Genomic DNA, 27,754 nt, shown 5'->3' on the forward strand with positions numbered 1-27,754 from the left:
ATCCAATCCTAGGATACTGCGGATACTACAGGCATACATCCTTTTATTGCACTTAGCTTTATTGTGCTTCGCTGATTTTACAAATTGAAAATTTGAATCCAGCAAGTCTATTGGAGTCATTTTTCCAATGGTATTTTCTCACTTTGTGTCTCTGAGTCGCATTTTGGTAATTCTCACAATATTTCAAACTTTTTCATTGTTAGTATATTTGTCATGGCAATCTGTGATCTTTGATGTTGCTCTTGTGATTGTTTGGGGCTGCTTAATCAATAAATGTTTTGTGTGTTTTGTCCACTTCACCAACCTGCTACTCTCCCATCTCTCCTCACCTTGATGCCCCCCCATCCCTATTCCCTCAGACACAACAATATTGGAATTAGGCCAGTTAATAATTCTAGAGTGACCTCTACGTGTTCATGTGAAAGGAAGAATTGCATGTTTCTCATTTCGAATCAAAAGCTAGAAATGATTAAGCTTAGTGAGGAAGGCATGTTGAAAGCCAAGACAGGCCAAAAGCCAGGCCTCTTGTACCAGTCAGCCAAGCAGTGAATGCAATGGAGAAGTTCTTGAAGGAAATTAAATGTGCCCTTTCAATGAACACATGAATGATAAGAGAAACAGCCTTATTGCTGATACGGAGAAAATTGTACTGGTCTGGACCGATCAAATAGGCCATAACAGTCCTGTAACCCAAAGCCTGATCCAGAGCATGGTCCTAACTCTCTTCAGTTCTATGAAAGCAGAGACAATGAGGAGGAGAAGTTGGAACATGGCAGAGTTTGGTTCCTGAGGTTTAAGGGAGGAAGCCAGCTCCGTAACATGCACGTGCAAGATGAAGCGGCAAATGCTGATGTAGAAGCTGCAGCAAGTTATCCAGAAGATTTGCTCAGATAATTCATGGAGGTGGCTGCGCTCACAACCAGATTTTTCAATGAAGACAAATCAGCGTTCCATTGGAAGAAGATGCCATCCAGGACAGTCATAGCTAGAGGAGAGAAGTCCCTAGAGGGGAAAGTCCAAGCTTTAAAGGACAGGCTGACTCTTGGTAGGGGCTAATGCAGCTGATGACTTTAAATTTAAAACTGATGCTCCTTTACTGTTTCAAAAATCCTAGGGCCTTTCAGAATTATGCTAAATCTATCTTGCCTGTGCTCTTTCAGTGCAACAAAAAAGCCTGGATGACAGCACATTTGTTGACAGCATGGTTTACTGAATATTTTAAGCCTACTTAGTACAGTTGAAACATGCTGCTCAGAAAAAAAGATTTCTTCCAAAATATTGCTGTTCATTGACAAGACACCTGGTCACCCAAGAGCTCTGATGGAGATGTACAAAGAGATGAATGTTGTTTTCATGGCTGCTACCACAGCATCCATTCTGCAGCCCATGGATCAAGGAGTCGTTTTGACTTTCAAGTCTTATTCTTTAAGAAATACATTTTGTAAGACTATATAGCTGCCATAGACAGTGATTCCTTTGATGGATCTGGGCAAAGTAAATTGAAAACATTCTGGAAAGGATTCACCATTCTAGATGTCATTAAGACCATTTGTGATTCATGAGAAGAGGTCCAAACATCAACATTCACAGGAGTCTGAATCCAACCTCATGGGTGACTTTGAGGGGTTCAGTGGAGGAAGTCGGTGCAGATGTGGTGAAAACAACAAAAGAGCTAGGATTAGAAGTGGAGCCTGAAGATGTCACTGATCTGCTATAATTTCATGTTAAAACTTGAACAGTTGAGGAGTTGTTTCTTATGCTTGAGCAAAGAAAGTGGTTTATTGAGATGAAATCTACTCTGGTGAAGATGCCGTGAAGATTGTTGAAATTGCAGCAAAGGATTTAGAATATCATATAAACTGAGTAGGTAAAGCAGTGACAAGTCTTGAGAGATTTGACTCCAAATTTTAAAGAAGTTCTAGTGTGGGTAAAATGCGTTCAAACTTGCTTCCAAAAGGAAATCCATTGATGCAGCAAACTTCTTTGTTGTCTTATTTTAAAAAGTTGCCACAAGCACCCCAGCCTTCACCAGCTACCACCCTGATCAGTCAGCAGCCATCAATATGGAGGCAAGACTCTCCACCAGCAAAAAGATGAAAATGCAGTGTTGGCTTGGATGGCCCACAATTTTTAGCAATAAAATATTTTTAAAATTAAGGTTTATACATTGATTTTTTAAAAAACACATAATACTTGATAGACTAAAGCATGGCGTAAGCATAAATTTTATAGGCACTGGGAAATGAAAAAAATTCATACGACTCACTTTATTGTGATATGTGATTTTATTGATGGTGGTCTGGAACCAAACCTGCAATAATATCTCTGAGGTAGGCCTGTACTAATCATTAGTGACAATCACTTATTACAGGAGCCTGGATATATTTTGTTCTACTAGAGTCATGTGAATAGTTGGGACAAGTGTAAATCATACTTACATGTTCTAAGAACAACATAATGTGTTAACTCCAAATAGTTATGTTATCATCTCCGTCTGAACAGAGTATAAAACTGTACACAGTAGGGGAAAGATTTAGGTCTAATTTGTTATTTCGTTATCCTGTCAACATCCTTTCATTTATCTGTTTTTCCCTGGAATGGAACTGAGGTTCAAATTTTAAAGTGAGCGTTAAAGTCTAACCATTGAGTAAAACTTGGGCCCACTAGGGTGTATAGGCCACCACTCTCATTTCTTTCCACAGCTGTCCCCCACTCTTGAACTCACCACAGTCGAGGAGTTCCTGTTATGGTGCAGCGGAAAGGAATCCAACTTGCAACCATGAGGTTTTGGGTTCGATCCCTGGCCTCACTCAGTGGGTTAAGGATCTGGCGTTGCTGTGAACTGTGGTGTAGGTCGCAGAGGCAGCTCAGATCCCGCATTGCTGTAGCTGTGGCTGTGATGAAGGCCAGCAGCTACAGCTCTGATTTGACCTCTAGCCTGGGAACCTCCATATGTCATGGGTGGGGCCCTAAAAATAAAAAAATAGAAAAGAAAGAAAGGCAGTCAATCAGAAAACTACCAAAAGCCCAAACAAGAGCTGAATAGTTTCTTTTTATTTTCTATTGTTTTGCTTTTTCACAGATTCAAATTCTTGGGAGTTTCCATAGTCAAGCCCTGAAATGTGGGCCTGTTCCTGGACAGTAACCAGATAATCTCTTTTTTTGGTGTATATGTTGTAATATTGAAAAAGGGAAATTAGCAAAAAAAAAAAAAAAAAAACAAAAAAAACAAAAAAACAAAAACAAAAAAATCAATGGAGAATTCCATTTACTTTTAGGATTTCCTCTCCTTAGAGGTTTCAGGGTTGGAGCTGAAGTGCTTTTGGTCTTAGGGAATAAGATCTAGATAACTACAATAGTCAGAAATGATCCTCCTGCTCTCAAAGGGTTCCAGCTGCCCTGGATGACTCGTGTTGCCCTGTGGGCCCAGCCCAAGGTGGGGAAAGAGATAAGGAGGGAGGGTAGTGGGAGGTACTTTGGATGTAGGGATGTCCAGTAGCACCCCTTGCCTGGGAGACTGGGGGAGGAGAGCAGGGGCATGCTAGCTCCCCATCTGGTGGCAAAGAATCAGCTGCTTCTTCAATTTAACTTTTTTTTTTTTTTGCCTTGGCTAGGACTTCACATGATCCACCTTGAAATGCTTTTCCTGGCAGCAAAGTTGCTTTCAAAAAGGAGAAGGGAAATTGAGCTGGGAGGTGGAGTAGAAACATTTGTTAATAGTGTTATATGGGTGGGAAAGGAAGAAAATATTTGCAGCTAAAAATCTGCCAGAAAATAATTTCTTCCTTTATAAAATTAGGAGGTTAGTCTAAATGTGATGTTTCTGGTCTCTTTCAGTTCAGAACTATGATGCTTTGAAGATTAGTATGCAATTCTCATTCACCCACTGAACGGTATTCTTTTTAATCTGTCTTGCAAAACACTCCTTTCAGCAAATATCCATGAAGCATGTCTTCTGGCTAAGAGCTGTGATTGCTCTTTGTAAAGACACCAGCTGGAATGCCTTGAAACCAGAAGCCTTAGTTCATTAAGCAGGTCGAGTGTGGCACAAAAAAAGTAAGCAAGCAAGAAAAGCTCACCTGGGTACAAGGTGAGACGCCAAGGAGGTGTATATGTGGGGTGCCAGATGAGAAAGAAGAGAGATGGGATTTAGTACAATGGCCAGAACTGAAGAGCAAGTAGCTAAGGTCTAGCCAGTGCATTGTAAGGATCCTCTCTGGTGTTCCTTTGGCTCCTATTAGTGTTTCATCAGGCTGAGCTCCTTCCAGGTTTGTATGAAGGACTTAAGTTCGCAGCAGAGCTCATGGAGCTCAGAAGTGTCAGGCAGGTTGACTTGCACGGGAAGATAGATGCCATAATGACCAGTCTCTTTCATGGATTTATGGACTTAATTTTTCCTATCACTATTCTGCCTCCTAATATGCTCATTTTATTTTTTTTATTAAAATTAAAAAATTAAAGTATAGTTGATTTACAATGCTGTATTAGTTTCAGGTGTGCAGTGTAGTGATCACGTATTTTAGATTTTTTTCCCTTACAGGTTATTAGAGAATATTGAGTACAGTTTCCTGTGCTATATAGTAGGTCCTTGCTGGTTATCTATTTTATATATAGTAGTGTGTATATGTTAATCCCAGCCTCCTAACTTATCCCCCCCCCTTTCCCCTTTGGTAACCATGAGCCTGTTTTCTATGTCTGTGGGTCTATGTTTTCTTTTTCTTTCTTTCTTTTTTTTTCCCTTCCTTTTTAGAGCCGTATCTTGGCATATAGAGGTCAAATGGCTAGGGGTCAAATCAGAGCTGTAGCTGCTGGCTTATACCACAGCCACAGCAATGCAGGATCCGAGCTGCACCTGTGACCTACACCACAGCTCGAAGAAGCGCTAGATCCCTGAGCCACTCAGTCAGGCCAGGGATCGAACCTGCATCCTCGTGGATACTGGTTGGATTCGTTTCCACTGTGCCACAATGGGAACTCCTACTTCTGTTTTGTAAAGAAGTTCATTTGTATCATTTTTTGGATTCCACATATAAGCAATATTGTATGATATTTGTCTTTCTCTGTTGCCTTTCTTCACACAGTATGATAATCTCTAGGTCCATCCATTTTGCTACAGATGGCATGATTTTATTCTTTGTTATGGCTGAGTAGTATTGCAATGTATATATGTACTACATCTTTATCCATTCCTCTGTTGATGAACACTTAGGTTTCTTCCATGTCTTGGCTGAGATGCCCCTTTTAGATGGCCCCATTCTTCTACCCATCCTCTCTCATCTCTGCTTCCAGCCTGTTGCTCACCCTCAGTCAGAGCTGTCTCATCCACTCTGGGTATCGTTCCTCACACCTGCCCGCTTCCCGTATGCTTCTCTCTCTGTCTACACCTTCTCTCCCCATCCACATCATATGCTCCTAGTAAAGGAAGCTGTGCACGGGACTCGAGGAGAAGGCACGTATGCAGTCCTGTGCACAGTGATAGGTTTCTTCTGTCCGTCGTGTGTATGCACTATGTCAGGGAAGCATGTTCTTCTTATGGTGCCCAGGGATTCTTCCGCTGACAACAATCCCGCAGGAGCTCTGGAGTTCCTTACTACAGGTTGGGCTCCCCAGGAAGCAGACTCTGGACAGAGATTTGCTCAAAGGAGGTTTATTAGGGAGAGCTCTTAGGATCAACACCCATGGAGTGGAAGGGAAAGAAGCGGGACCGGGCCAAGGGAGAAATCAGGTTATGATGTGGTTTTAGTGGGAGCTTCTGGGAGATCTGAGGTTGGGGTGTCCTTTCAGAATTGGCTCCCATTGAATGAGGGGGGCTGCATTCTTCTGCTCTGGAATGGGGTGTGGCCATGCTCGAGGCAGCTCTCTTCAGACCAGCCAGGCCTCATGGGGTGACTTTTGAGGGCTGTCACCCAAGTGGCACTCCCAGCGGCAGAAGCAGTGGTCCTTCATTCCTGGGCAGGACCATCACAGCATCCACCATAGATATTTTCCAGAAAAGTACTGTGATTAGAAACATGGTAGATCATCAAGATTAAGATTTCATAGGAAATGTGGATTAGGAAGAAAAATAAAAATGATTCAGATCTAATAGGAAATAGAGATTAGAGAGACAATTAAAAACATTAAGACCCTTAAACGTAGAACCAAGTTCTAGAGATGAAAGAAAATGTCAAGAGGCTACCTACTTCCAAATGTCCCAGAATCACTGGCATCAGAAACATACTCTGGGCAGCAGGCCCTTTCCGGAATCCTTTTCTGCAGATACGAAGGAAGATTTGTGTGACATTCTGATCTTCTGAGTCTGGCTCTCGTACCAGCTTTGTGCTATGCTGGCTGTATCTCAGTCCTTTCTGGCTTAACATATAATTTCTTTTATACTTTTACTATACTTTTTTTTTTTTTTTTTTTTCCTGCTTAAGCTTTTATAAGTTTCAGAAAAAGAGCCTCAACTGTCTGGTTTTCTCTTAATTAATGGTGCCTGGGAGGATTTGTTAATTAATTGGTTAATTAATAGTGCCTGGGAGGATTTGTTTTCTCTCTCTGGGCTTAATCTTTTTTTTTTTTTTTTTTTTTTTTTCCTTTCAGGGCCATATCTGCAGCATATGGAAGTTCCCAGGCTAGGGGTTGAATCAGAGCTGCAGCTGCCACCCTGCACCACAGCCACAGCAATGTGGAATACGAACTGTGTCTGTGATCTATACCATAGCTCACAGCAATGCTGGATCCTTAACCCACTGAGCAGGGCCAGGGATCAAACCCATGTCCTCTTAGATACTAGTCGAGTTTGTTACTGCTGATCCACAGTGGGAGCTCCTGTGCTTAATCTTCTCTCTAGATATTAAGAGGTTCTCAAACCCATGATCTACACTAGATCCTATCCCTTTTAAAAAATCAAATACATAACTGGGCCACCATGCTGTACAGTATAAAAAACTTATAATGTATTGGGGAAATAAAAAATATTTTAATATACAAAATTAGGTATGAAAAATTGAAATTTATAAAAACTGTACTACTGAATGTTTACTGTATTTTCCAAAGACCTGGAAAAGATAGTATCTAACTATAAAGTTGAATGATTCTATCAAGAATGTTTCTTAAAAAATAGATTGACGCTAACTTAAAAAAATCAAATGCATATAAAAATAGGCAGAGACTAACTATATACTGTATCTACTTCACATTGAGTTTCCACTATGGGCCAGGCTACACATCGGCAAAGGATGACTATGTAATTTGGAATACTTATCACGCCTCTAAATCTTGCATTTTTGTATCTCTAACTTAGTCACAGTCCAGAAAGTTAGGTATTATGGTCACATTTTGCCCAGGAAATAGGTTCTTAGAGCAGTTACATACTTTCCCTGAGACTCTACAGCCTGTAGCTTGCTGAGCCAAATTCTGAATTCAGGTTTCTTTTTCTCTATAGTTCTTTACAAAACCCGACAGCCCTTCAGTGACTCTCCTTTCTGCTGTTAGATTACTTTCCATACAGAAGACTTCTACATCTGCAGGGACTCTGCTTTCTACTTTTTCCAAGTTTTCCAAGAAAGTTGAGTGCAAAACAGTAGGTGTTTACTAAGGATTTTTGATTTAACTTGAGAGATTTCATAGCTCAGATCAAAAAAAAAGTTTTAAACCAAGAATCATGCCATCATGAACCATTATTTGGCTTGTCTCAGAAACAGAGTTTCAATCACACATCTTCAGAGCTTCAGGGCTTAGCTATCTTGAACTTGGATGTTCCTCTTCACTCCCTGCTGGTTTCCCTGACTCTGTATTTGGCTCTTTCTCCACATCCCCACACAAGGCTCCTTCTGAATCACACACTCCACCTCTTTTACTAGTTCTCATCATCTCTAGAGAATAACAACCCGGTTCCTTAAATTGGTGCCCACAAGTCTTCATAATCTGTGTTAATGTTCTTGTTCTGTCTTTTGCTGTTTCCCCAGGAATTCTAAACAATTTCATCCTCTAGGACACCTTTCTATGAGCTACTTCTGTATTTCATGTGTACTTCCATATATGCTAAAACGCTGCGTCAGACACATCGCCAGGGTGAATGTATGTGACATGGCTTATATAAATATGCTATGCATTGGAAGGGCAAAAATATTTAGAGACCCTACTGTTCCAAATATATGTTTGTGCCTTCTTTTTGCTAATTTTATAATTATTTTTATGTCTGTTTTTCCTAGTAGACTTATAAAAGGCTCCATGACTCTTAGAATTACTACTTAGATAACTCAATAATAAAAATTCAATTTAATTGACTGAGAACCAAAGTGGGGAGAAAAACTATGAAAATGCATTCTGATTTCTATTCTATAGCTGACTTGTACCATGCCTAACATACTATTATATGTACTTAACTTTCAAAAACATCTATTGGGTGACATGCATTTGATGAATTATGTAAATATGTATGTATTTGACTGATAAAAATATTTTCTAGACCATGAATTTTCAGATTTGTAATTGGTTTTCTTTTATTACTTATGAACTTTCAATTTCCAATGAATGGGAGATAACATGACAAATGCCAGTTCATCTTAAAAGACTTTCTGGTATTTTGTTTCTACAATTTTAGTGATTAATATTTTACCTTTTTGGCAATCTTTGATGCAACATCTTTTTTTTTTTAAATTGAAATGTAATTGATTTATAGTATTTTCTTAGTTTCTGATATATAACAAAGTGAATCATTTATACATATATATTTGTGTATATATATATATATATATATATATACACATATAGTTTTCATATTGTTTTCCATTATGGTTTATTATAGGATATTGAATATAATTCCCTGTGTTATACAGTAGAACCTTGCTGTTTTTCCATTTTGTATATAATAATTTGCATCTGCTAATCCCAAACTCTTAATTTATCTCTTCCTCTCCTTTCCCCTTCAGAAAACCATAAGTTTGTTTTCTTTGTTTGCGAGTCTGTTTCTGTTTAGTAAATAAGTTCATTTGTGTCATATTTTAGATTCCACATATAAATCATATCATATATTTATCTTTGACTTACTTCATTTAGTATGTGCTTCATTTAGGATGTACTTCTTTTTTTTTTTTTTTTTTCCCACTGTACAGCAAGGGGGTCAGGTTATCCTTACATGTATACATTGCAATTACAGTTTTTTCCCCCACCCTTAGGATGTACTTCTTTAGGTACATCCATGTTAATGCAGATGGCATTTTTCCTTCTTTTTCACGCCCGAGTAGTATTCCATTTTATATATACACTACATCTTCTTTATCCATTCATCTTTGGATGGACATTTAGGTTTGATGCACCTTTTTAACAGTATAATATGTTCGTATATTCCCTCGCTAACTGTGTAGGTTCATGGATTTCAGAAGGACTTAATAGGTATGATGCATGCATAATTCCTATACTACGCTAAGTCATGAAACAACTCTATTAACTTCCTTATGGTTCTCTCAGTCTGGGGTTGCTCACATAAAGTTATGACACATAAAGGTATTTTTTGTTATACCTCGTAATTAATTTAATTCAGTAGAAGCAGAAGACTCTGATTCTAGGTCTGTCTTGTTTCTCTGGGATGTGTCAGAAACAAAGTCATTGTCTGTAGCTTTTTGGGTTTTGGTTTCCAAAAGAATTAGCCAAACAATGGATGAAGCACCTTCCACAGTTTAGGGCAGAGCTTATTCTTACTATTTAAGCTATAAAGTGACTCTGTAAAGTCTGGAGTTCCCTCAGAGTGATGTGAATGATTCCTGGCACCCACAAAGAGGTACTGACATTACCAAATTGAGTTAATAGGATAGAATCAATACCTAGATGACCTCACAAATAATGAGAATGACTAAAGAAGACCAGGTTGTCCTTACTTTCTTTCTACTCAATTATTTCCTCCAGATGTAAATACTATATGAGCCTCACAGTCTGATGCCTCAAGGTGGTAATACACGGAGTAAATTCTTCCATTCCTTCAATTTCTGGTTAAAAGCATCTGCCAGTGACCTACAACAAGGTGCTTTATTCGAACTTAAACATTTAAAGATTTGTAGAATGTTAACCTGTACGGGGACTGTAGAAATCATCTATACAATGTACAAACTTTAGATCTTCATAATGCCCATTGCAAATGGTCATCTAAGATCTCTTGCAGCACCTGAGTGACCAAGATTTTACTGCTGCAAAAGGCAGGTCTTTCTTCTTTACAACAACTCCCAATATTGGGTCTCTTTTCGTAAGTTATCCTGAATATACCTCCCTCTCACTTCCAACAAGCAACCCTACTTTTGTTCTCTGGAGCCACGTTGGAATCTAGAATCAATCACCTCTACACATCAGTTCTTTCTATGTTTGAAAATGGCCAGCATGTCACCTGTCTTCTCCCCTTTGTGTTGTCACCTACAGTCCCTTTAACAATTCTTTTTTTTTTTTTTTTTTTTTTTTTTTTTTGTCTTTTGTCCTTTTTAGGGCTGCACTTGCGGCATATGGAGGTTCCAGGCTAGGGGTCTCATCAGAGCTGTAGCCACCGGCCTATGCCAGAGCCACAGCAATGCCAGATCCAAGCCGCATCTGTGACCTACACCACAACTCACGGCAACGCTGGGACTTTAACCCACTGAGCGAGGCCAGGGATCAAACCCGAAACCTCATGGTTCCTAGTCGGATTCGTTTCTGCTGCGCCACAATGGGAACTCCAACAATTCCTCTTATGATTCAAATACTTTGATCACTGGTTTGGCAAGGACAGTTAGTTTCTCATTCATTCTGAACACTACTTTTTTTTTGTCTTTTGTTGTTGTTGTTGTTGCTACTTCTTGGGCCGCTCCCGCGGCATATGGAGGTTTCCAGGCTAGGGGTTGAATCGGAGCTGTAGCCACCGGCCTACGCCAGAGCCACAGCAACGCAGAATCCGAGCCGCATCTGCAATCTACACCACAGCTCACGGCAACGCCGGATCGTTAACCCACTTAGCAAGGGCAGGGACCGAATCCGCAACCTCATGGTTCCTAGTCGGATTCGTTAACCACTGCGCCACGACGGGAACTCCTGAACACTACTTTGTAATACAGTTGGGTGTAATACATGAGTGTTTTTGGTAATGATGACATAATATTGATTTTTACTGAACTTGAGCACAATTAAAGTTCTAGTTTGTGCTCTGTTAGCACACATTTTCCACATCATATCCTTGAGTTTTTTTTGTTTTTTGTTTTTTTTGCATTTGTTTGTTTTTTGGTCTTTTTAGGGCCGCACCTGCAGCATATGGAAATTCCCAGGCTGGGGGTCGAATTGGAGCTGTAACTGCTGGCCTACACCACGGCCACAACAACTCAGGATCCGAGCTGCATTTGTGACCTACACCACCGCTCACGGCAATGCCAGATCCTTAACTCGCTGAGCGAGGCCAGGGATCAAACCCACATCCTCATGAATGCTTGTTGGGTTCCTTACCACTGAGCCATGACGGGAGCTCCAAGTTGGTTTTATTTAGACCTAAATGGCAGGGCATTTTATATTTTGATTTCACTTTGTTGGATTGAACCCATTCATTCTGAAGCTGTTCCTGTAGTTTTGGAGTTTGATGGAGTCATTCGATATGTTAGTTATCCTTCCTTGTTTGATGTTATCTTTGCATTTGTAAAACACTCTGTCTCTGACTTCACCTGTCACTGACAGGAATACTTATCTGATCAAGGCAACAACAGAGTGGCAGGGAACTAGAGGACTTTCTGTACTTTAACAGTGATTGATTTACTAGTACACCTGAGCTGTAATCAGTTAACTTAAATCATACCTATTAACCTGTACGTTATTCAACATATGTCTATGGTGTGGTAAATCCGAGGAGTGGTTGGTTTTGGTGATGATGGTGATAGGGAATGTAGAGGGGATTAACAGGGAAGGGCACAAAGTGCTTTCTAGGGTGATAGAAATGTCTGAATATCTGGATGCAATGTGGTTTATATGGGTATATATCCTTTTTTTTGTCCAAACTACTAAAACCTTTTATTTAAGATCTGTGTATTGCACTGTATTTAATTTACATCTCAATTATAAAAATAGTATGTCAATCTACTTATTACTTGGATTACTGACTGCTACGAATTAAAGATGAGTTCAACAAATTAAAATGAAATCTTGAGGTTTGGAATACTGAAATGGTGTTGTCAGTATTTGACAGTGATGAAATCCAGAATAGGCTGTAGAACTCAATCACTATTTTGTATGAATTGAGTTTTTGGCTCATCCTTTGAATAACACTGCTTTAAGGTGTGGGATGGGACATAATTTTCTTCTAAGAAGTCTACTTGATATTCAAAAAGAGATAATTCCATTACTATACTTTAGTAACACGTTTTCACTGAGTTTTGCTTTATTCTATTTCTAAGCTCTTGGGAAGTTGGAATCTGTAAGTGGCTTATCAATGTATTCAATGAGTGCTTATTCGGAATAAAGAAAATAAGATGGCACACCACCAACTTTGCCCATTGAGTATATTCTGTAAACCACTCCTCTGTAAGACTTCTCCTTTTAGAGGTGATATTTTGTGTCAGCCAGGCCATAGTGTAGGAGATTATGAGCTATGATTATGCGATGGAAACACATACCCATTAGTAAGGTAGTGACCACTACCCTAAAACATAATGAAACAGAGAAAGGCCATTTTTCAGAGGTGCAGTGAAAGCATGTCCATGACCCCCGCTTCTCATTTTGAGGTAATACCGTATGATTACTTGGTACTTTTCATTCTTCATGACTTTTTTGCACATCTTATATAATTTTATTTTTACAAGGATTTGGGACATTTTAGGATTTAAGATTCTGAGCATTGAATGGTGAAGTGATTTGAGAAAGATCACATTAGTCTAAACCCCTCACTCCGCTCAAAGCCTGGTTCAAAATTCTCTTCCATGAAGCTGACTTTCACTCTCCTCACCCTAACATAATTTTCCCAGTTAAAGTAAAAGTCCTAAGCAATTTAGTAGACTGTCTGTGCTCTGCTATTACTATCTCATTTGCTTTGTATTTTTCCTTAAAGTTAGAGGGGGAGCATATTTTCTGTTTTCTTAACTATTGTAAATTTTTTACTTCTCTTACGTCCTTCTCCACCTGATGTCCCCAGTACAGAGCCAGTATTTATTTGCTTAATTTACTTAATAAATACTTTCTGAACGGGGACTACCCTTTCAATTGCATCATGTAATAGAAACAAAATGCCACGGATTATGTGTGGTCTATTATGCAATAATGACTGGTTGGATAAGATCACTTGAGAATAATGTGAACAGATTCATTCTACAATTAAGAGGAATTCTACATTTTCAGTACGCATTTTTTAATTATGAAAGTTCATTTCTGCATTTGGTAGGTTTTTCTGAGTTCTTGTATAAAATCTTTGGAAACGGGGAAGGTGATGGCCTATTAGGGAAGCAACGTGGTGTGGGGAAAGATGCACGGTGACGTTGGTTGACCTGAATCTGGGGCTTTGCCACTTTCTGGCTCTGTAAAACGTGGGGGCCCACCAACTCCCTATCCTGCTGTGAAGGGTGTATATGGCCTGATATGTGACCTTGCTGAAGTTTCTAATCTCATGTTATCTATTGTACTAATATTTTTATTTGTAACAAATACACTTTTAAGCAACATGAAATTATATGTGCTTTTCGAAAACATGTAGAGAATTCGGAAAATATAAAAGAAAGCAATTAAAAACTCACTTGATGAAACTTACCCTTGATGTAATAATATTTTTTTAATACAAGCCTTATAAAAATTACCATTTTTAGTATTCATTTGTTCATCCAACTTTTAAAAATTAGTGCAGTAATCTAATAAGCATTTATTGAATGGCTGCTCTATGTTAGGCTTTCTTCCTGGTGTTGGAGATAGGGCGGTACACCAGGCAGAATCCCTGTCTTCATAGAATTTATGTTCTTTCCGAGGCAGGTGGATACAGCAAACACATAAACAAATGTAAAATATGATGTGAAATGGTGCTAATGCCATGACTGAAATGTAAAGCAGGATCCAGAGTGGTGGCCACCTTCTTTAGAGAGGGTGGCCAGAAGAGGTCTGAGGACAGGTGACATTGCACCAAAAATCAGAAAACATTTTGAGGGAGTGAGCCAAGTAATCATCTGGGTGAGAGACCTCCAGATAGAGAAATCCTAAGTTCCCTCCAGTTCCAGCAAATGGATACATGGATTAAAAACTCTATGTTATCAACAGATGATTGAATAAAGATGATGTGGTACATATGTAAAATGGAATATTACTCAGCCCTAAAAAAAGAATGAAACAATGCCATTTGCAGCAACATAGAGGGACCTAGAGATTATTATGCTGAGTGAAGTCAGACAGAGAAAGACAAATATCATATGATATCACTTATATGTGGAATCTAAAATATGACACAAATGAGCTCATCTGCAAAACAGAAACAGACTTATAGACATAGAGCACAGACTTGTGGTTGCCAAGGGGGAGAGGTAGTGGAAGAGGGATGGATTGGGAGTTTGGGATTAACAGATGCCAACTCTAATATGTATGATGGATAAACAACAAGATCCTACTGTATAGCATAAGGAACTATATTCAGTATTCTGTAATAAACCATAATGGAAAAGCATATGAACAAGAATATGTATATTTATGTACAACTGAATCCCTTTGCTATACAGCAGAAGTTAACACACCATTGTAAATCAATGATTTCAATAAAATAAAATTTTAAAATATCATTGGGCCATAAAAAAAAAACAACCCTATGTAGACTGGATATGTAGATCTCGAAAATTCTGTGATCAACTTCGAACTGGGAGTGTTGATTATTTATTGTCTTCTAGGCTGTTAAATCTTGATCTTCCTTTTAATCCAGGTTGATAACCATGTTCCCTATTACTCTACTTATATCACCAGCTTAACTAAGGCTTTGATCTTGTGTTAATGTTTTTGTTATCTTTGCATGCAGAAAAGTCCTTTTATAACCCAGACCTTAACCACTGGGAAGAACCAGTGCTCAAGAGAATATTCAAAATAGAAAACTGCTCTAGTTCTAGAGAGTGTAGGCGGTTTCCACAAGTGGAGGTTTCTAAGAAGCTGCTGAGCAGGGAGGGGAAGTAAGAAGACCTCCTGGACAATGTCTTTATGGTTTAATATCATTCTGTTTAAAATAGCTTATTAGAATAGTAGACATATATTTTTTTTCCAAATGCAGCTATAAAATATGTTTCAGGGAAATAAGAATAGGTTTGGTTACCACTTTTTTGGCTTCTATGACTATAAAACACTGAGAGTGGCCTTTAGTAGTCAGAGAACAAGAAAGTTGCTATGGACAATTATTCACAGAACTCTTCTTATCGAATACGTCTATTTTCTCTTATAAATGCTAAGAAAGGTTCAGAAGTGTCTCTCTGAACGCTAAATACCTAGAAAATTCAAATTATCATTTTTATTTTTATATGTTCATAGAAGAAAAGTATTTCTAATAGAAAGAGGTAACAGATAAAGATGACTTAAATAAAACACCAATGCCTATAAGATAAATTTCGATCAAGTAAAATTCTGTTAAATCTCTTACTCTGTCATTCACATAACTTAATGATTGTTGAACCCCATGGTGATCAGCAGTAAAATGACTTTTGGATAGAAAAAACTTAAACTATGGTCAGCACAGCTTTAGTGTTATGTATATTCCTTATTGTTTTTCATGTCTCTGGAATTAGTAATGGAAACTTGGCTCATCAGAACCATCAAAGAAACAAAGCAATGTACTTTCAGTCCATTCCTAGTAACCATGTCTAGCATGCATTTACTGTACTTGTCTTTCTTTGGGGTTTTTTCTTGAGGGACTTAGGATTAGTAAAAATATCTACATAGTCATGTAATGAAAGAATGTGGAAAGTCTATCTGCTTAATTTATAAGCAATTCCATCCTCCTTAGTATTTTTTTGAAATTAGAGTATAGTTGATTTACAATGTTGTGTCAGTTTCTGCTGTACAGCATAGTGATCCAGTGAGATATATATATATATATATATATATATATATATATATATATATACATACATACATACATACATATATATATATATAATATATTCTTTTTCTCATACTAGCTTCCATCATGCTCTACCCCAAGAGACTGGCTATAGTTCCCTATGCTTTATCATAGTATCTCCTTACTTATCCATTCTAAGTGTTGTAGTTTGCATCTACCAACCCCAAACTCCCTGTTCATCCACTCCCTCCCCCTCCCCCCAGCAACCACAAGTCTGTTCTCCATGTCCATGAGTCTGTTTCTGTTTCGTAGATAGGATCATTTGTGGCATATTTTATATTTCACATATAAGCGATATCATATGGTATTTGTCTTTCTCTTTCTGACTTCCAGTATGAGAATCTGTAGTTGCATCCATGTTGTTGCAGATGGCATTATTTTGTTCTTTTTATGGCTGAGTAGTATTCCATTGTATATATGTACCACATATTCTTAATACATTCACCTGTCAATGGACATTTAGGTTGTTTCCATGTCTTGGCTATTGTGAATAGTGCTGCAATGAACATAGGCATGCACGTGTCTTTTTCAACAAAAGTTTTGTCTGGATATATGCCCAGGTGTGGGATTGCTGGATCATGTGGTAGTTCTATATTTAGTTTTCTGAGCTACCTCCACACTGTTTTCTATAGTGGTTTTACCAATTTACATTTCCATAAACAGTGAAGGAGGGTTTCCTTTTCTCCAAACCCTCTCCAGCATTTGTTATTTGTTGACTTGTTAGTGATGGCCATTCTGACCAGTGTGAGTTGGTACTTCATAGTAATTTTGATTTCCATTTCTCTAATGATTGGTGATATCGAACATTTTTTCATGTGCCTACTAGCCATCCATATGTCTGCTTTGGAGAAATGGCTGCTTAAGTTTTCTGCCCATTTTTTGATTGGGCTGTTTGTTTTTTGTTGTTGTTGCTGAGTTGTATGAGCTGTTTGTATATTTTGGAGATTAGGCCCTTGTTGGTTGCATTGTTTGCAAAGATTTTCTCCCATTCTGTGTCTTTTCTTTTTTTAATGGTTTCCTTTGCTATGCAAAAACTTTAGAGGTTAATTAGGTCCCATTGGTTTATTTTTGGTTTTATTGTCATTATTTTAGGAGGTGGATCAAACAAGACATTGCTGTGATTTATGTCAAAGAGCATTCTGCTTATGTTTTCCTCTAGGAGTTTTGTAGTATCTGGCCTTACATTTAGGTCTTTAATCCAATCTCAGTGTATTTTTGTGTATGGTGTTAGAGAGTATTCTATTTTCATTCTTTTATATGTAACTGTCCAGTTTTCCCAGCACCACTTACTGAAGATACCATCTTTCTTCCACTGTACGTTCTTGCCTCCTTTGTCATAGATTAGTTGACCATCAGTGCTTGGGTTTATTCCATCCTCTGCACTTTTACTTAATAAAGATGACTTTATTTTTGCCACACCATCTCAATACACTTTATACATAAATCCAGTATATGGGTTAATATAAAAGAAAAATCTTGAATTTTCCTGGAGGATTTATATTATAATAAGTGTAGCCTTCTTACCTTTCAGTAGTGTTAACTAATTGTGGTTGAGAAGAGAACCAGTAAGATTTCTTCTTTGGCGTTGTGGATCACCAATGACTTACCAGTCTAGAATTAGAATTTTTTCTGTGGAAAAGTGGATACCAGGAACCTGGCACATCTGTGATTTATGTGGTGTTTGACTTATGTTTTTCAAGCTGTAATAGTTCCCAAATGAAATACTTCTCATTACCACCAAGCAGCTCTAGAAAATAAAGCATCTTTTACTTTGTGAACTCAGAGTTGGCCATACATGGAGATGTCAGGAGAGTTTTGTGGCAACCCAGTGCCACAGGCATCTGAGGATGTGGTACCAATGGGAATGACCCCTCCCATTTCATTGACGACATGTGTTATATATTATTATGGTTCTGGCCTCTAGATTTTAAGTTCTTGGTGACAGGATCTATATTTGGGGAAAAGAATTGTCTGGGCTGATGTTTTATGTGTAACAATCGTTTGGATTAAATGATTATTTTCCATGCAAATCTAAATAAGACGCAGACACTGTGGGTGCCAAGGATTTTTGTGTGAATCAAGGGTAAGAATAACAGAGGAGCCTGTTCTGTGTTAGTGGTAAGAAAGCCTCTCTTGGGGACTGACACATACACATAGTGGAATTAAGACTTGGATAAATGTACTGGTTGAACATTAGTGACCCCAAACTCTTGCCAACAACCAGATGTACATCCCTGCAATTGATAGGGGGATTTGAAAATACTCAACTGCCCTGTTTATTTGAGGACCACAGACAGTGAAGCATTCTGCCTCGACATTATTCTGATAGAAAATGAAGCTGTCCCAGATCCTTTGTCTCAGTCATGTCCAAACTTAGAAATGATCTTGCATGTATTTCTTCTTATCTTTTTTTTTTTTTTTTTTTTTTTGGAGGGGGGAGCTTATGAAAGCAGCCGTGTAACAAAAGGTCGTAGACTCCCAGAATGAAAATGCAAATTAAGGTCTGCCTGGAAGATGCCACTCTAGGAAAAAAATGTTCCCTCTTTACTTATTCAAAAATGTACTGTTTGAACACTATGCTCCTTTATGTATATTCATTTCATCTATAGATAAAATGATGAATTTTTTCATTTTTAAAAATTTTGCCAATGTATAGTTGATTTAGAATGTTTTTAGTTTCTGCTGTAAAGTAATTCAGTTATGCATATACATATGTCCATTCTTTTCAGATTCTGTTCCTGTATAGGTTATCACAGAATATTGAGTAGAGTTCCCTGTGCTATACAGCAGGTCCCCACGATAATAAGTTTTAAAAGACAAGTCCAAAAGAGAAAGACAAATACCATGTGATATCACTTATATGTGGAATCTAAAATATGACACAAATGAGCTCATCTAGAAAACAGAAACAGACTTCCAGACATAGAGCACAGACTTGTGGTTGCCAAGGGGGAGAGGTAGTGGAAGAGGGATGGATTGGGAGTTTGGGATTAACAGATGCAAACTCTAACATGTAAGATGGATAAACAACAAGGCCCTACTCTATAGCACAGGGAGCTATATCCAGTTTCTTGGGAGAGACCATAATGGAAGATACCATGAGAAGAAGAATGTATATATATGTGTATGACTGGGTCACTATGCAGTACAGCAGAAATTGACTCAACACTATAAATCAACTATACCCTAATAAAAAAATAAATTTAATTAAAATATAAGAGGCATTTCACCTTCCACAAATACTGTTGGTTACCACTGGCTTGATGGTAATTATGGTCTATGCACAGGGCCATGAAGCTTCTCTTGAGTCATCCTTTAAATATTTTCCTTTTCTTTATTTGTTTGCCTTTCAATCCTGTAGGTATTCCCGCAGTTTATGTTCTTTACTTAGAGTTGAGCGTTTTAGCTCATCCCATCTTATTTCCATTTCCCTTTCTCTTGGTTTCCACCCTGAGACACTTGGGGAAAAGGAAAATTCTTTGCCAGATTCTTAGGCCTTTGCTTGAAGCAAAGCTCCATGAACACCCACGTAGCAGAGACCACTGTTCTGAAAGGAAAGTAGACAAGTTGTTCTTTTGCATCCCTGTGACTTGCTGTAGGGATTTGCAAGTGAGAAACAGCAGTCGGGCTGGAGAAGGTCAATTGCGACAGTGTCAGGAGGCACCTCTGATACAGCTGCCTGTGGTCAGTATGAGGAATGAGTGCGTGGGTAGTTTTCTTGGAGGACAACTGGGAAGCCAAACTCAAGAGAAGATGCAGAAGAGGAGTAATACATCATCAACAATGATCATTTGTTCCTAATTTGTTTCTGTAATTATCCCAAACATAATTGCTTTCTGTGGATTTTTTTCCCCCATCCTGTCCTCTGCATGTGGACGTTCTTGGACCAGGTATCGAACCTGCACTACAGCAGTGACCCAAGCTGCTGCAGTGACAATGCTGGATTTTTAACCTGCTGTACCAACAGGGGACTCCTTTTTTGTGAGGTTTGAATTACAGTTTTCTAGTCATACTGATGGAAGAATGGCAAAAACCTGCTTCTTCTTAGGTAAGACTTCTTCTTAAAGTGAAGCTCAAAAAATCTTCTTCCCAAGAGTCATGAAAGCGAAGCTAAAAAGTCCTGGGTTTGAGAGTAGGGTTAGGACACTAGACACCATTTCAGTGTTTTCCTGTGGTCTTTGTATCCCCACTTGTATCTCAGTTTATCGTAGAGATTGATGACCTTTCTTTGTCATTATCTTAAGCGTTAGGGCCGATTGGTGTGATGGTTGGTAGGACTGACTTGCCTTCCAGAAGGCTGATTTGGAGGTTGTCAGAGCCACCAACAACCTTCAGGGTGTCATTTGAAAGCATTTTCTGAGAGAAGTCAACTTTCATGGTTCACATCTGTCATTTTGAAAGGTGTCCGCACGACTTTAAGGAAGGAGCCGGCGCAGGGCTGAGGCCACACTTTCCTCTCCTTAGAGCTGTTCCTGTGGCCAGCTGGACGTCACAGCGGTTTCCCAAGGTGGCCTGTGTGTTGACTTAAGGACTTTTCTTGTGCCAGGAAACAATGTCATGAGAACCATCCATGGGGTGGGAGAAATGATGACCCAGATGGTGCTCAGCAGAGGCTCCATCTTTCCCATGACTGTGCCCGAGATGCAGCCCAGCCTCCACCCCAGCAAGCAGGGGAGCCCCCCCGAGCAGGAGGACGTCACTGTGATGGACACCAAGCTGAAGATTATTGAGATTTTACAGGTACGTGGCCTCATGCGAGGGAAGTGACAAGCTCCTGACTATGTTGTTGGTTTAACTTCTGACACTTTTTGTTTCAGATCCCTCTGTGTAAATAGTCTGAAATGCTTTTGAGCTGAGTTTACTTTTTTAATGATTTTTATTTTTTCCTTTATAGTTGGTTTACAGTGTTCTGTCAGTTTTCTACTGAACAGCAAGGTGACCCAGTCACACACACACACACACATTCTTTTTCTCACATTATCCTCCATCATGCTCCATCACAAGTAACTAGATATAGTTCCCTGTGCTATACTGCAGGATCTCATTGCTTATCCATTCCAAACGCAATTGTTAATTGCGTTTTACTTCTTTTAAGTTTGTGAAAAGCCTGGTAAGAAATCTCATACCCACACTGTTTAACATATTAATTACATGTGTTCATTCCCGTTAAATACGTTAATGAAGATATCTAACCATGGAGGTTGACATAACTTCTTCCTATGTATTTGCTCATTTGGTGTTGACTCTGATTTAATTTTACCTTGATTTAAGAAAGATTTGGGGGAGTTCCCATTGTGGCTCTGTGGTAATGAACCCAACTAGTATCCATGACTTGGGTTCAATCCCTGGCCTCGCTCAATCCCTGATACTGTATTCAGATACAGTGTACTAAGTCTTTCATATCACACTTTAATGTAGACTCGGCTACCACAAGTGGGTTAGTAGTCCTGGAAGGATCTGTACATTTTTATTTAAAGTAATTAGATTAATAATCATAAAAGGCTTCACGGTTTCTCCAGGACTCCCAAAGACTGAATTGAACTCTGAGAAATATTGGCTGGCCTCCCAACCCTGTGTTCACGACCCTGAGTTTAAGAACTCGGTTGTCCTGTTCTTAATGACCTAGCCCATGGGCCCAAGGGGCCCCCAGCATTAGCATCACCCCACTGCTCCCCCCCAAGACAGTCTCTGATATACATGCCCTCATTTTAGTCTAATGGCAGTCACAGAAAAGCAGCATTGACAAAACAGTCCCTAGCAACTAAAAAAAGGACAAGATGAAGATGCTTTGGTGGGGCAGGTAGGGCTGACTTACTTTGGCTGCCCCTTTGGGGTTCTTCATGTATTTCTCATTGAACCTCTGTTCTCGCTCGGATTTTTGTGTCTCTCTGTTTGAGTCTGAGTCCCTGTGTCTGTGTTCCTGTGTGCTGCTCTTGAATTTCTTTCTAAGAACACCTCGTCAAGAATTTCTTTGTAGCCGCGTTCCTTAAGCAAGTCTCCTGCTTTCTGCTAGCTCTTCCTCCTCTCAGGCTCTTCATTTCTTTGCCCCATCATTTCCTGTATTTTTTCTTTTTAGCTTTTTTTATTTCTCTTTCATTCTCTCACTCCATCTTTGGCGCTCTCTCATCTCTCTCTGCCTTTGTTTTTACTCTTCCTTTTTTCCTTCCCTTCTTCCTTCCATTATTTTCCATAATTAAATATATTAGAGGATGAAAGGTTTTTTTGGCTATATTTATAAAATAAAATTATTTGAATACTAATCTTCAACTGAAAGCAAATAAGCGTTTCATTAGTTCATGTTTTAATAATTTGTTCTTTACATAGGTTTGTTAAAAAAAAAAAAAAAAGACAAACCTTCAAAAATTTTTTAATGGCTGCACCCATGGCACATGAAGTTCCCAGGCCAGGTGCCAAGTCCAGCTCACCAGGTGAGCACTGAAGAACAGGTGCTGTGGAACTTAAGAAAAAGTTAACATAAAACAAGACACAGAGACATTTATCTTAATTGAAGGTGGGAACTAGGGCATTCAAGGTCTCAGGGACCCAGAGCACCACCTCAAGAAACCACACTGCTTTTATTGTGCTCTTTAGGATGACATCAAGTGAGGAGGGGGTTGTAGGTGCAGGATATAGTTCTTTCATTGTTTTAAAAGTTCTTTTATTATTTTAAAAGTCACTTAGCTGGTAACTGGTTAAGCTTTTATTCTGACTTTTAGGCATTTAACAATCATTAGCATTGAAGAACCTTGGCATTAGCTGCTTATGCGTGGCACCTAGAGAATCATCATTGTGCTTCAGCAGAGGACATGCTTATCTGCAGCAACCTGGGGTGCCTAGGTTTGCACCTTGTTCTCTTTGCTGATGCATATTCTGCTAACGACTGCTCATAAACCCCCTGGAGCCATGAGGTTCCTCTTTCTCTTATTTTAACAGAAATACCATGCTGTGCAAATGGTGTGCCAACCTGCACAGGTCTGGCATGCCTAGACCAAGGGATTATGCCCTCATTCAGCTGACCACATGAATCATTTATGCCTTTTGGTCTTTGTTCTTAAGCTTAAGTTATTTACCAGCACTGTGACTGTTTTTCAAGTAGGAATATGGGGTAAAGTAAAGCAGGACAAGATGGAGTTATCAGCATCGAAAATAGAAGCAAAGAGGCTACGAAAAGATTGTAGAAACATGTCTCCCGACAGCCAGGTACTGAATCTGAGCCACAGCTGTGACCTATGCTGCAGATGTGGCAATGCCAGAGCCTTTAACCCACCATGTCGGGCCAGGGATGAACCCAAGCCTCTGTAGCAGCTCAGGATTTTTAACCCACTGTACCACAGCAGGAACTCTAAAACACCCTTCTTTTGAGGCTCCTGCAGTCTAGCTTCTGCTCTCCGCCTTATGCTCAGGGCTGCCAAACCCACCAGCCCCTTCCCCCATGACCTGTCTCCTGCTTTGAAAATCCCCTATTAACTGGAATCAGTTCAATCAACAGCTGTGGCAGTGCTCACTGCATGTTAACAAAAAAATCTCTTTAGCGTTAGCTTTTCCCTCTGGAGTGTATGCTCTTCAAAGGCAGGTTTTATATTGTTGGAACCTTTCTGGACCCTTGGTACCTTCTGCAGTACCTGGCTCCATGAGTTTGTTGAACTTGACTGAGCATAGCTGACATGGAGTATGGTTGCTGCCCAGGAGGACCATCATGGTCTAGCAGAGAAGTGGGCGAGGGGTGAGGGGGGGAGATTGATGCAATTTTGGACCTGTAGGTGTAAATAATGTGTTGGGTGAGAAACAGAGAAAGATCGATTTGGACTGGGGAACCAGGGAAAGTGTGATTTCAAAAGGGATTTAGGAGTTCCTGTCATGGCGCAGTGGGTAATGAATCTGACTAAGAACCATGAGGTTGCGGGTTCGATCCTTGCCCTTGCTCAGTGGGTTAAGGATCCGGCGTTGCCGAGAACTGTGGTATAGGTTGCAGATGTGGCTCGGATCCCGCGTTGCTGTGGCTCTGGCATAGGCCAATGGCTGCAGTTCTGATTAGACCCCTAGTCTGGGAACCTCCATATGCCATGGGAGCGGCCCTAGAAAAGGCAAAAAGACAAAAAAAAGGGGGGGGGATTTAAACACAGCGGGTTAAGGATCTGGCATTGCTGGAGTGGTGGCATAGGTCGCAACTATGGCTCAGAACTGATCCCTGGCCCAGGAACTCCATATGCCACAGGGCAGCCAAAAAAGAAAAAGAGAAAGAAAGGCAAGGAGGCAAGAGAGAAGCTGCCGACATTCCCTCCTGTGCTGTTGGTATGGAGATGACTGGGAGAGAGACAGAAAAAAGCGCTAGAATGAGGGAAGGGTCTGATACAAAGGGGGTGTGGCTAGTGAGAGATAGTGGCATAGATGGTACCACGAATACCAACTGAAACTTGTGTGACCATTATTGTTTGCTGTTCCAATGAAAGTCTCTTAAGAGACTACAGGGGACACTGATAATAATTATACTGAGGATGGAGTTCCTGTAGTGGCTCAGTGGTTAACAAACCCGACTAGGAACCATGAAGTTGTGGGTTCGATCCCTGGCCTCATTGCTGTGAGCTGCAGTGTCGGTTTCAGACACGGCTCGGATCCCATGTTGCTGTGGCTGTGGTGTAGACTGGCAGCTGTAGCTCTGATTAGACCCCTAGCCTGGGAACTTTCATATGCCGCGGGTGCAGCCCTAAAAAAAAGACAAAAGACAAAAAGATAATAATAATAATTATACAGAGGCCAACCCTGTGGCAACTCTGTAGTAACCCTGGGTTGGAATGAAGGTAACTCTGTGTAAGTCCACCTCTCTGTTCTTTCCTGTGTCCTCTGAGATGTCACAGCATTTTCTTCTCTGATCTCCGCCATATTCTCTATCACATGAGGTGGCCCTCAGTAATTTTATAAGTATATTTGCAACAATATAACTTGTTTTCCAAACCTGATTATTGGCTTCTTGAGGGCCCTGGGCTCTGGGCATTTGCATTCTTCTCAGGGGTGAGCACCTTAACTGGCACTTAGTCTCTGTCAGTGCATCTGCTAAGGAGAACAAGGACAACCCACAGAGACCCAAGGGAATACAGGCACCAGTGAGGCACATCTCTGGTATATTGGATGCTGTTACTTAAGCTGTCCTTTTGTAGCCGAGATCCAGGACTCAATGTGGTATAGCCAGAAAGCACACGGTCATAGCTGAAATCTTGGCCTTTCTGTGCATGAATGAGGGTCATGGCTCCAGCACTTTCCTTGCAAAGCCACTGGAAACTCTGCCAAATGCTCAGGAAATTATGTCATCATTTCTTGATTTCCCACCTCTACCTGGAATATTCAGAGAGTAATCATGGGGAGTCAAGTGTTCTTCTTTCCAAAAACTGCTTAGGGATTTTACTGACATTGTCTAATGGAAATACATCCCTTTTCTTAGCGTTGATGACTGGTGATCATGTATGCAACTGAGGTATTAAAGAGTTTACCAATAAAGTTTCTGACTACTTCATGTGACATGTTGATGGTTATCTTGTTCTTGGTGTCACATAATGAATTGAATTTTTAAACACTATGCCGATGACAGACCCTTATGTTTTTTTAATGTTTCTTGTAGTTTATTCTGAGTGTCAGACTCGATTATAGGATCTCATACATGCTGTCAATATATAAGAAGGAATTCGGGGAGAATAATGGAAATGCTGAAACATCCACCAACGGCTCTCCTGATACATTGCTGCCATCAGGTATCTCCTCTGGATAACATTTCCTCTATGCATGGTGCTTTCCTGGGAAATTGAAAGTACCTTTTATGTTTTCAAACAAGAAGTATTCTTCTGAGACAAAAAAGTCAAAATAGGAGTTCACATTGTAGCTCAGTGGAAATTAATCCAACTAGCATCCATGAGGATGCAGGTTTGATCCCTGGCCTCGCTCAGTGGATTAAGGATCTGGCATTGCTGTGAGCTGTGGTGTAGGTCACAGAGGCAGCTCGGATCCTGCATTGCTGTGGCTGTGGCTGTGGCATAGGCCAGCAGCTGAAGCACTGATTTGACCCCTAGCCTGAAAATGTCCATATACTACAGGTGTGTCCCTAAAAAAAAAAAAAAAAAAAAAAAAAAAAGTCAAAATAATCTCCACCAATGAAATGAAGGAACTGAGATAGAACATTATGTAACTTGCCTATAATAGCAAGGAGGATGTTTGCTGCTACAGGTGTTCAGTTCTTTGAATCCGGTTTCTCTAGTAATCTTCACAATTTTATGAGGTCAAGGGATTGTTTATTGTGCCATTTTATGGGTAAGAAAACCTAGGTCAGAGGGATTACAACTTGCTAAAGGTCATGAAAGTGGTGGTAAAGGGATTCTCTTGATGGTCTTTCCAACTCCAGAGTCTGAATTTTTAAACATTATGCTATTTTGGTGAAACTCCAGGGAATTTTTTTTTGACCTGGATCAAAGAGCAGAATGAAATGTAGCTTTCAGGAGGAAAAATATTTTGTAAGAAGCCATCATGCATCTCAAGAATAGTATAGCATTTCCTGAAAGTCTGGATGTGAGCGTTGGTTTTATTGTGTATGTGTTTCTGTTTTTTGTTTTTTTTTTAAATTACTTTGCATGGTTGTAAACTAGTACTGTATTTCAATTTTTTCACATTTAAAATTTGTGAGAAATGAAGTCCTCTTGTGGCACAGCGGTTTAAGGATCCAGGTTGTCACTGCAGTGGCCTGGGTCACTGCTGTGGTGCTGGTTCCATTTCTGGCCTTGGGACTTCTGGACATGACCAAAAAATGTGTTAAGAGTGAAGACACTTTGAGTGTAGGAGCATAGTGACATGAGAGTATAAGAAGTACTGTTAAATTTTTATGACTCTAGAAAGTACCTACTGAAACCTAAGATATATTAAATTACCATTTTCCTGGATTGATCAGGTTGGTTATGGCAAGTTGGAAACTATGTTGTATGGAAGATTTAGCCTGTTAACAGAATCCCTCTTCTGGTGGTAGAATTTATACACAGATACAGAACTGTCTCTTAACCACACCCACTGTGACAATGTTAAAAAGCCTCCTCTTCTTTATCCATCTGTCAATTTGATAAGAATGAGTCCGTGATTATAGGTATATAGTTAAAATGGATGCTAGACCAAACATCTTGCTATCTGACTCACTGGTACCATCCAAAAGGCAGCTTGCCTCTACAGACAGAGTTAAGCTCTCCTGAGCTAGAAGTTTCCCTGGCACATTTGCAACAGTGTTGTTTTTATGCTTCCCAGAAGTGTAGAACCCCAAAGTGCTATTTCCAGGAATGATACAGCAGAAGGAGAGAGTCTTGCTGGCGGTTGCATTGACACTTGCATAAAAATTATTGGCTCTCAGAAGCCAGACTTCTGGAAAACAGGAGCTCTAAGTGTCAGTAAAAGTGTGGGAGGGAAAGTCTAGGGGCAGCCCCAGAAAATTAGTTCTCTCTGATTTACCTGATCTTTTAAATTGGTTGTATGCGTCAGAGGTAGCTTTCTGGGAAGAATTCTTTTTCCCTTTTTATATCTTGCTCTGTTTTCTTTTTATGCTTTGGAGATGAGAAATAAATTGTGTACTTATCATAGATATCTTTAAAATGTTAGTGGTGGGGATGAGTGAAGAATCATGATTATTAGTTTACATTGAAAAAAAAAATCAAGCATCCTGTCCCACAAGAAGGGATGGAATTA

At 39.6% G+C, this 27,754-nt stretch overlaps 1 protein-coding gene across 2 annotated transcripts in view; it reads left to right on the forward strand.

Moving 5' to 3' along the window:
* The window catches only part of ITPR2 (inositol 1,4,5-trisphosphate receptor type 2), a 529,759-nt gene that overhangs the window by 186,252 nt on the left and 315,753 nt on the right, over positions 1 to 27,754 (forward strand). For both annotated transcript variants that reach the window (XM_021092919.1, XM_021092920.1), the window contains 2 exons: positions 20,595 to 20,788; positions 25,662 to 25,791. In XM_021092919.1, coding sequence (XP_020948578.1) covers positions 20,595 to 20,788; positions 25,662 to 25,791 — 324 coding nt within the window. The remainder of the gene's footprint in view (positions 1 to 20,594; positions 20,789 to 25,661; positions 25,792 to 27,754) is intronic.

Source organism: Sus scrofa, chromosome 5 (assembly GCF_000003025.6).
Source record: "Sus scrofa isolate TJ Tabasco breed Duroc chromosome 5, Sscrofa11.1, whole genome shotgun sequence".
NCBI classification, from domain to species: domain Eukaryota; kingdom Metazoa; phylum Chordata; class Mammalia; order Artiodactyla; family Suidae; genus Sus; species Sus scrofa.